Below are 11,065 nucleotides of genomic sequence, written 5' to 3' on the forward strand. Positions count from 1 at the left end.
TATTATTATATATAAATATTATATATAGTAACGGTACAGATATTATATATACTTGTTTGGTCAAATCATATTGCAACGTCATATAAATTGCAGGAATCAGTTAAAATGAAGCCGTACCACTGCTGGAATTAGCTTTCATTTTCAGGTGATTTGTTATTTACCGAAATTTAACTTCGCACCACTTAATTTGCACTGATGAGACATAACCTCGTTAACGGTGCTGATAGCATATCAAATGCTTAGATGACACATATGGTTACATTCTTGCAGAATTTAAGGATAAAATAAAATATATTTCCTTTACAATAGTTCCATTACTTAGTTGAGCACAAGGTGGTTTCAAGAAAAACCTTCCAATTTAAATATAGGCCTACTATGTGATATTCAGACTATTTAAAACAGTACAGGTGTTATACGTTGCCCATTGCAGACAACACACAAACACTGGAACCCTTCTTTATATCTCCGGCTGGTGTTCAGTCGAAATAGATCGTAGTGACTAAGTAAAAGGCTGAGTCACACATTGCACGCTGTTCTTTTCTTTTTGAAAAAATAATTGAACAGCCAAACCCTCTCTATCCACATTACTGACTTCAGAAACGAGAAAAAGTAAACTTACTTAAAGCATCAACTCATAAGAATGGCAGACATATCTTGTCATGTCTCTTTGCAGTACACTGTGCCATTATTAACCCCCACGAAAAGACAATGGAGGGGCCTGGTAGGCTCATGTCATTATCAGAGGGCCCCAATGTTTAACTAGGGTTCCTCTATACACCAGAGTCATTTTTAGAAGTTAGAGTTTTGGTCTGTGGTTCTTCCTGGGACTTCTTCATCTCCATTCCTTTAACCCAGGTGTAAGCGAAAGAGCCACCCAGCACCATCAAGTTACTGGTCCACCACAAAACACCTTTGATACTGTCATAGTAGCTCAGAGCAAGGACTGTCTGAACACAGGCTTTGGCAGTGCCTGAAACGTTATGAGTCAGAGGACTTGTGAATTTGATCTGAAGACCAGTAACGTATCCTATAGCGAACCCAAAGACCCCGCCCATCGTCATCATACCCCAGAAATGCAAGCTGTCCAGCTTGTCGAAATAGAAGAGTGTTTGGAACTCCCCCAGGAGGGCGATGAGAGGAATAAAGAGGACACAAGCATTGATGTTGTTATAGTAGGTCAGCCTCCATATACTGCCATCCACAACAGGTATTACTTTCTTGGTAAAGATAGCGTTGAGTGACACACACAGACTTGCTAGTACACCAAACAGTATCCCAGACCAGGACAGTGATCCCCCGGCCCCTTCTTGATCCACTCCCAGCCAGAAGCCTCCTGTAGGGAAATAACAAAATAAATAGGGTGGGCGACTACGTCTAGGGAAAATGAAAGTTTATTAAAGTGAAACAGGATCGCTAACTCTACCGCGACATGCACCGCCGCATCCACTACATCGATACCGGATAAGAGAGCACTTGCATTTTTCACACATATAACATACCTACAATCATCGCACAGCACAGCAATGCGCTGAACGATGTGGTCTGCTTTAAAACCAGGTAGGACATCAAGACATTGAAGACAGTGGTCAGGGATCTCCCGACGTTGTAAAAGGCCACCCCTACATATTTCAGGCACAGGTTATTGAACGTGATCATGCCGATGAAAACAATGGACAAAGGCAGCACCCCCCTCGAAATCTTGCGGTCAAACCTGACCGATGGGAATTCCACATAACCCGGGCAGAACCTGGCGAACAGGCTTATGCACCAGCACAGAATCACGGTCACAAAGCACTGGTAAAATGTCACAAAAAGAGGCGCGTCCAGGTTTAAGGCAGGGCTGTCCAGCAGGTATTTATTGAGAAAGACCATACTAATTGAAATGAACCAATACAGCGCCACCACGACTGTTATTTTGATCGCTTTCATCAGGAAAGACTCGAACTTTCCCTCCCCCTGGTCCATGGAATCAGAACCAGTAAGAGCCATTTTCAAAATTCTGGAGCGTTTGAGCTGAGTCCTGTTCATTTTTTTTTTTTTTAAAGAAAACGTGAATAGAGTTAAGATAAGAAGGTTTCTTTCTGGTTATCAGTTTTGAAGGAGTTCCTGAAATCACATGTCCTTGCGTACCGTACGTAAACAACCGAGCGATGCACTCCCCTTGCCCCACCTCCGGGATCCTCTTCCTGAGGGAGAAAGACGTGGAAGCAAGAATCTGTTTTCTTAAAGCGACAATGTCCTTCCAACTACATCACCACCATCACTACCAGCCTAGTTCAAGGAAGTCATACATTTTGACTAAATGTTAAGAAAGAAAAATGTGTGATCCACCCCCACCCCCCAGGTGGCGTGTTCCCTTTGTACACCTGAGTTTGGTAGACAGCTGTTTTGCATATTGTCATATCTGTAAGTTGAAGTCCTTTGCATTCTGCAATCAAACCAGAAACTGAACTGATTTTTTATTAATTGAGTTTTTTTTATAATTGTAAATTATGAGGAAAGTCATATTTAAGTGCACTATTATTACTGTGATAACGAAAACAGTAAATTTAGAATGGTGTAAAACAGTATATTTATTTCAGTACAGTACAGTAAACTACACATCTCCAGTTACTGTACCTTGCACTGCTTATCTGAGTGCCACACATTAATCGCCCACTAGGCGGCAGTTTTGCCTCACAAAAGAAGGACAGTTTGATTTCCAGGAACAAAATAAACACAAAAGCAAAAATGACGATTATACCTTTTGAATCAGGTTCCTGAAGTTGGCTGTCCCTGATTTAGGTAATGAAAAAATATTTAAGAACAGCTACATGAAAAATCTGTCTATCTATCTATCTATCTATCTATCTATCTATCTATCTATCTATATATATATATATATATATATATATATATATATATATATATATATATATATATATATATATATATATATATTGCACAGCCTTTGGTGGCATTTTTGTGACTGTCATGAAGTGTGATTGGTACCTTTGGCACTGACTTTTTAGGGGCACTTAAAGGTCAAAGCTTATCTTTGTGCAAATCACAATACACACAATATTACCACACATTTTAAATTGAATAACAACAGCATCAATTGGATACTCTACATATGATTAAGTGAATTTTAATAACACATTTACGGGGTCCCACGTGAAATAGCAATGTTGAGATGATGGAAAAGGCTAATGCTATCCCATCTACAGTACAGTTCAGTGATTTCCCATTCTGCTATGAACAAACCCATTCACATCCCGAACTTTGATCTTCAATCGATCGTGGTGACAATACAATACGAGATATTTGCTGGTTTCCTTGTTTTAAGAGTCGATTGCTTACATGTTCAGCCTAAAGCATAATGAAATTTAAGAAAAGTGTCTATATATTATATCTGAACATCACACGTGACGATGAAGGCAGTGGCTCTGTTGTGTTTTGTGACTGTTCAAGTCACATAAGCTGGAAATACTACCCATCTCCCCCAACAAAAGAACCGGAACAAACTGAGAAACAGTAATGCTGTAAAAACACTGGGATTAATACAGTTTCTAAAGTTTAGCGAGACCCAGGCTATGGCAACCGCAGCTGTGCTCTCACTCGGTACAATAATTGCATTTTGGGAGATGAAACAGTGCAGTTTCTCATTTTTCTATGCATGCGTCAGGGGAGAAATGAAGAATTATTTCAGCAGCAAATAACATGTAATACTGCTTACCTTAACCTTTTAGGTGGTTAGGGCCTAATTATAAGCCCACTCCCCAGAGGTTACCTTTGCTGGGCTGTTACTGTTTAATGAGGCATAAGTCTTACCTCTCCAGCAAAACAAAATTTAAAAAAAAAAAAATGCTATTGCTAGAAACTGCAAAGGAAAATGCATTATCTGTGCTATTGGTCCTCGCTTCAGGGAGTTTTACAATCCAATTTTATATTTTCGCACAACGAAGCTATATAACAGAAGCAGAACTCTTAGAAAAAGGCTGACTGTAAACAGTGCGGCTCATTTCTCTTTAAAGGAATTTCTATTTTAACAAATTTCAGAAGAGAAGACGCAGCACTTTAGATGACGTCTTTATTTTCTCCTGCTCATTCCGCTTGGCTTTGCCAAAATGCGCTCTGGCAGAGGCTTTTTTTTCTCACGTTAAAAAAATCAATAAAAAATAAGATCAGCACCTTCAAAATCCTACCATTTAATATCTACCAATTGAGGAATTATAAAACATCCCCACAGCAATTAAAGTATTGTATACCTTACAATTTGTTTTCAGATTAATTTTTTTCCCATGGGGATATTTACTTACATAAAACAAAACAAACAAACAAAAAACCCATTGTCAACAGAAAAATAAATCTCATTTGCAGTTGTGGTTTGTTTTGAATTGGGCCTCATTCTGGACTTAGTTTTTATTTTATAAACATAGCAATCCTGTGTGAAAAAAGTCTGCTTGTCTACTTTAAACATTTAGGGGTATTCAGAAAGCAATGTAATCATAAGCTTACTGTGACTAACTAACCGAGTCTGTTTGAAGAAAAACGCCCATATCAGTTTACCAACACTGGGTGTTTTGCAATAAGGGGTTTGTGCATTGTCTTGATGGGAATATATTTATTTGCCAAGTCGTGCTTTTGACTAGTCACAAATGAACATCTTCAACTTTTAATCTTATACAAAACAAGCAGAGACCTAGTAGGTTAACAGGATCAGAGAGTTTTCTCCTCAATGTGATTTAAAAAGAAAACTTGTTTCAACACATTATTTTCTCTCTTCGTTATGCAGAACCAGTAATAAAGATATGAAATTTAAATTAGGCGTGGGTTGACATTTTTAAACTTGGTCATTTCAAAGAAGGGGTGTATAATTATTTTTGCACATGCTGTATGTGCTGGCCATATCTAGAAAATGCAGGTTGAAATAAAGAAGAGTTAATGCACATAATTATAATGTGGTAGATCATGTACTGCAGCTAATGTAATGCTTAAAAACCAACAGAAATCAAAGAAGTAGTTCAGCACAAGCAAGGAACTGCCCATATCTGTGGAGCTGTTAAATGAACTCTCACAATTATTCCCACATTCTGTGTCTGATATTATTGGCTTTCATGCTGCAGTCCGGAATATCAATAGAAACTTCAATAACCTTGAAAACATTTCTACAAAACTCCAAAGTGGAACTTTCAAAAAGAGATTTTAAAATGGAAATAACACTTTGATGTGTTAACACACCCTGTAATATTTTCATTTTTCACATGACTGCAGGGATAGAAACATATAGCAACGTGGCTCAATTTGTACATACTGCAGACCGATTCAAGCACACATTGCTAGCAGTTATTAGTAAATCATGTAAGCACCACCCCGTGCTATGCAAATCAGCTGAACCATTTAGCAGCTGTGCAGTATATAAGACCTAGAGCAGTTAGTTAACAGACTGTAAAATTGGAAGAAGCAAAACTGTTGAAGAGTTTGAATGGCATACACAGTGAATGGAGAGAATCGTGTAAAATGAGATCATGATCTCAGAATTATTTTTATTTCTTACTCCAAACTTGCTAAACCCAGTGACCAAAGCTTGTTTTGAACAAAAACAAAAAACAAAACAAACAGAGCCATGCGTTTTGGTTTGCAAATGAACTAATATGTGGAGTTACAGAGATCGCCTTTGTTTAAATGCAGTGATGTGATCTTTGTTGTAGAATGCTGTCTGTTATATTTAGAACTAATAAACAATGGAAAAAGCTAATAAATCATTTGAATACATTTGTATTTTTTGCAGGCAGATGGTCAAAGGAATTTGTTTCTCCAGAGGTTTTTATTGAAGTTAGATCTAAGGCAATTTTCTAATTGGCAATCGCCAATTTTCCCACAGTATGTTCTCACTTGTTTTTCTCCTGGACACAACTAAAGCGATGCAGTAACACGATGTTATTTGAGACACCGCTAAAGACAACAACTGGGTTCATAGTTTTGAACCTTGCTTTTTGTTTGTATGATTTTCGATTCCCCTTTAGTAGTATCACACTAGCAAAAGAGGGAGGGGTTTGTATCCAGGATACTGAAGACCTCAAACCCAGCTTCAGCTATAGTGTTATTCAGGATAAAAAAGTGTTAAAAAAAAAAAAATCCTCTGGTACTGATGTGGTTTTAACTAAATGCAGAGTTGTCTTTTTATCACATGCATTTCCGGTATGCATTTCCCTGGTGCTTAATATACAAATCATATTTTGAACTTTCCAGGTAAAACAGTGCAGGGGTTTTATTGGTCTACTTCCAGAGAAGATATCACTACATATCCTGGCTTATCTGTCTCCCAATCAACTTCTAACAACCAGCCAGGTAACTGCAACATAACGATGCAATATGTGTGTGTGTGTGTGTGTGTGTGTGTGTGTGTGTGTGTGTGTGACTATATATATATAAGAAAGCCTGCAACCCACAGTATACCAGATTAATTTCTTGTAAGTACTGATTTTTCTGTCAACATACTGATGCCTGCTTTCACAGTTATTGTAGATTCTATATTGAAGCACATATATTGCTTTCATTTTAAAAAATGATACATGGTAAGTTGGTCTTTGGCTCCTTCAAAGAGAAAAATCAATAGTCTGCAGAGCTATAATAAAGAAAAATACAGACATAAGATAGTACCAATATATCAAAATGAAAATCTAATTACAACCTCTGTTCTCATAATTATTATTGGTCCCTTTGTGTCCCAAGTTTATTAAAGTCAAGTATCTAAAACTTTAAATCACAGTGGTATTCACATCCATGGTTGTTTAGATCCATAATTCAGAAAGGAGACACCAACCAATAGAATACATTGAATGATTTATTGAATTGACAGATAAACATGCCTGTGAATGATTTGCTATTTGAATTTGGCACGCTGTAAGATGGAGGCAGGGGAGGAGGGGGAACCAAACAAATGACCAGTGATAAAGGTAGATAAAGTTGGTATATATAAATCTAACCATAGATTAGGTATATATATATTATATCTATATATATATCATATATATATATATATTATATATATATATATATATATGGTTCGATGATTATGTATTTGATTAAGAAACTCCAATTACAACCTTTATCTAGTAGGTGGCATCTGCTCTGTACATTAAAAAAATAATAATTAAAAAACAGAAATAATTGGTCCTTTGGGTGGCACTGTGTCTTAACTTAAATGGGTAAAGCATTTGCAGCGTGTACTGTGTAGCATATTTGTGAATTTATTAATGATTTGCTTTAAACCACATTGTGCAACAATAAATATATATGGTTTGCTGGAACAGTTTGATTGAGGCAGCGTTGCACATGTTCAGATGAAAGTCTTCTCCACCGAAAGCCTTGGGGTTATGCTAATTTATCAGTGATTAGAAAAAATACACTTTTTCATTTAGTTGTCTTTTTAAAGTAATTAAAAAAAAATAATACAAATTTGAACTGTAACAAATTAAAAAGCAAGAAGCAGGAGAATTATACTTAGAAGACATCTGCAATTATGAATTTTACTGTGTTTCATAAGAATTGTAATGTTACAAAATCGTATGTGGTTATAGCAATGGCAAAATAACTATAAGTGGACTTGGTGATTTATAATGCACTGTAGTTTTCATATATTTCAACTAGGTTCCTTTTTTGTTCTCTAACCCTACACAAACACAATACAAATGTAGACCTATTAGATATTCATAAACAAGTCCTATGATTCCCACTCAACTTAGATGATGTTTACTCAACAATGAAGATTCGTTTTTTTTTGGTTGTCGTTCTGGAAGATGGTAGATTTAACGTTTAAATGGAAATCTAGTCTTAGGGATCAGAAGACTTTGAAAGCTGTCGATGATACAAGGAACTCCAGTTTGCTCAATAATAGTGAATATTTAGATTACATTCCAGGGTAGACATCTCTCTTGCACACTGTCTCATTTCTGCCTTGTAACTCTTTGTAGGGACTCTCGTTTAGTAGAATGAAGACTGTGATCTTTTTGTTACAGTTCAAATCTGTGTGGTTGTGACTTCTTCCCTTGTGGGTTCTTCATGTATTGGTTACCCATCTTAGAACAAATATGCTCTTGTACGCATACACAACCTTTCACATGGATAGACTTTGCCATGCACATACAAAGAAACCAACAGAAATCACACAAACACGTGGGAGACTGAGCTCTTATATCTGCATTAGAGACATTGCCCATTTGAAATAGGAATTAATACAGCTTTTGTGGAACAGCCCATTTACACATTGCAGGCATTTCCCATTTAAAAAACAAAAAACAGGTCTTCAAATAAACGACAGACCTTGGCGTATATAAAAAGAAGACCAGAAAACCAGACAGGAAGACTTTTTATACATTAGTTTTGACAAGGACAACTAACCCCTTTACAAACGAGCGACATAACTTGTTGTTTGTTGAAACAGAAAGAGTTCCTAGCCTGCACATGCTGTGTAAAGAGCAGGTGTGTGCCCCACGAGACATTAGTTTTACCCCAAGGGACTTTTGTTTTAATATACTGCTTGCCAACATACATTTTCTTAAGTGATAGCACACCTTCTATCATATATTATAACGATCAGGCAGGCTGTCTTCTTTTTGAAATAACACAAGCTTTTCTCATACACATTTATTTTAACCTGATAAGGCTATTGTTTATCAAATGCTTACTCGTTGATTTTCTAGTATCTTCTCAAAAGATGACTCATTGATCACTTGGCTATAGCACAGCATGGGATAGATTCTCAAAGCTGTTTCCCATTTCTGTAAATAGAAAACAGTTTAAAAAATGAATGAGAGCAACTTAAGACTATTTACAAGCCCATCAATTAAAAGTCAGTTGTCTATTTTTTGGTTTGTTAATTTTTGTATAACGATCATGTTCTAACAAATAAGGTGTCTGGGGTCAGTTAATTAAAACGGGGATGTTACACTTTTTTTGGCTGAAAATTTCCTTTCTGAAAAAAAAAACAAAACAAAAAACCTAATGAATTAAAGGTTTGAGAATGTTGTCCCATGTCAAGCTTTGGGAATGTTGTCTCATGTCAAGCTTTGGGAATGTTGTCCCATGTCAAGCTCTGGGTTTCAAGAAAGGTGTTGGGTGGAGTATTTTCCATGAAAGCTTTTAAAAATTTTAATTATCCAAATTTCTTGGGAGAACAGGAGCAGTTCTAGCCTTGTGGCTTGACGACTTCACTAAATTCTACACAAAAGGTTCCCTGTGACCCCACCTCACCTCAACACATGTATAACATACTATAAGGACATGTGCAGTTTGGAACACATTTACTAGTAAATTACTGTAGAGTACAACTATAATAAGCAATACTTGGTAGTTATTCAAATATAACAATAGCCTGTTTTTTCCACTCTTTCTCTGTTAGCTGAATCCAATTCTTGATGTGCAGGTGTTTTAGTTTGTTGCATCACAGATACAAAATAACCAACTATTACTGCTTCTTTGTGGAATTTTGATTTTTCTTGACGTTCTTTCAGTTTTGTAACTGCTGAACCCCAGATTTTTAAAGGACCTATGTGTAACCTGTCAAGTTTCTCTGCATTTTGTACTGTTTTTCTACCAAAATGCGCACAGTATTTACACTAGGCTCCATCAAATGATATAATTTTTTTTTTTTTTCCAGCTATTTTCCCTCCTCTAACATCTTGTCCCATGATGGTTAACTGGAACACTGCTGCAGCAGGGTGATCCTGTTTTTTTGTTTTTTTGGAGGGGGGGGAGGGGGGCAACATTCTTTCCTTGCACTGCTCTCACTGAAAAATAAAGACATAAATGAATTAATACATAAACACATTGACATGAGATTTGCAGTCTGTATTTTATTATATAAAACATTCATGTGTTTTAGGAGGCACTGTGATTTTGATGAATATTATGGATAGTTGTTAAACTCTTCTCCTCCTGGCCAGTTCTAAACTTTTCATATAACTGGATCTCAAAGCCCAATATTTTTTAATAAAAAATGAAACTATGTGACTTTTGGCTGGTTTCAAAGTAACTGATGAGCACCAAACCGAGGACTACCTTACCTAAAGTGCACTGGTAATTAGGGACTGTGAAACCATATTTAAATATATGCATAATACAAAACAATCTTTTGTAAATGTGACCTTTTATTTTTACTTGTTCATTTTTCTCGTAATAATTTTGACAACATATTATTTATTATTTATACCTATTAGGTTTTATCATGATGGTGTGTATTAGCGTTAAACCACTTCCAAATTATAAGCACACTGCCATAAGCAGACTCTAGCTTAATTTAGCTGCCTCTGTTATTTGAGGCAACGCTTTCCCAATTTTTAAAGTGTATTTCTAATGTATAAATGTAGACAGATTGTTTTGTTTCCGCTTGGCCACTGACCTAATACCATCTGTCAGACACAACCACAATATTCAGCTTGGATCTCATCCCATCATCTTGTCCTAGATGTGCAAAAACACTGAAGCAGGTGGCTTGTTTGATCTAAACGGGATGTAATGTATATTGCAAGATGCCAAGATTTTAATTATTTACAAACTGTAGGTTAGACTGTGACATACAGTAGCCTGATGGCAGATTCCTTCCTGTTTTTTGCCAGTGGGGTTACATAGTGAGTTCATAGCAATCTTTCACAGATTTCGGGTGAACCAATTCAGCGCCACTCGAGAACTTGTCCCTACTTGAATCACTTCAGGGCAAGAGAATGCTTGACATGAGATGTGCTAAATACATTTATATAGCATCGCCTTTTGTAATGTGATTGAGGACACAATGCACTCGATAATTGTATTAAAACGCTCTCCATCCAGTCCAAATCCATTGTTATGTAAATGCAGGGTAAAAATTGTTACAGAGCAAAGGAGCCGAACAAGCTGTTAGTTAGAAAAAAATATGGATCCGACTATGGATGGAACTAGGAAATGACGTGGAAGACTACGGCTACAGATATTTTAATGTAGCCTGAAAATGATTTCTCTTATGTTTGGATTGGTTCAATAAAAGGTATTACATTTTCCCTTATGTCTTGACAAAGAAGCTGGCATTAGTTGGTCAACATACAAC

At 36.5% G+C, this 11,065-nt stretch overlaps 1 protein-coding gene across 1 annotated transcript; it reads right to left on the reverse strand.

Moving 5' to 3' along the window:
- Nucleotides 1–93: 93 nt before the first annotated feature.
- On the reverse strand, nt 94–2,116 carry LOC121330295 (GDP-fucose transporter 1-like). The gene is made up of 2 exons (XM_041276702.1): nt 1,500–2,116; nt 94–1,333 (listed from the first exon to the last, which is right to left on the reverse strand). The coding sequence occupies exons 1-2, from the start codon at nt 2,026–2,028 to the stop codon at nt 771–773; spliced, it is 1,092 nt and encodes a 363-aa protein (XP_041132636.1). The 5' UTR covers nt 2,029–2,116; the 3' UTR covers nt 94–770.
- Between the last annotated feature and the right edge of the window lie 8,949 nt (nt 2,117–11,065).

The sequence above is a fragment of the Polyodon spathula genome, chromosome 17 (genome assembly GCF_017654505.1).
Source record: "Polyodon spathula isolate WHYD16114869_AA chromosome 17, ASM1765450v1, whole genome shotgun sequence".
In the NCBI taxonomy this organism is placed as follows: domain Eukaryota; kingdom Metazoa; phylum Chordata; class Actinopteri; order Acipenseriformes; family Polyodontidae; genus Polyodon; species Polyodon spathula.

Bases quoted from the DNA above. Each gene is read 5' to 3' on its own strand.
- LOC121330295 (XM_041276702.1), bottom strand. From the start codon at position 2,028: ATGAACAGGACTCAGCTCAAACGCTCCAGAATTTTGAAAATGGCTCTT. The intron at 1,334-1,499 runs GTATGTTATATG...ATTTCCCTACAG, and splicing joins GTGCTGTGCGATGATTGTAG to GAGGCTTCTGGCTGGGAGTG.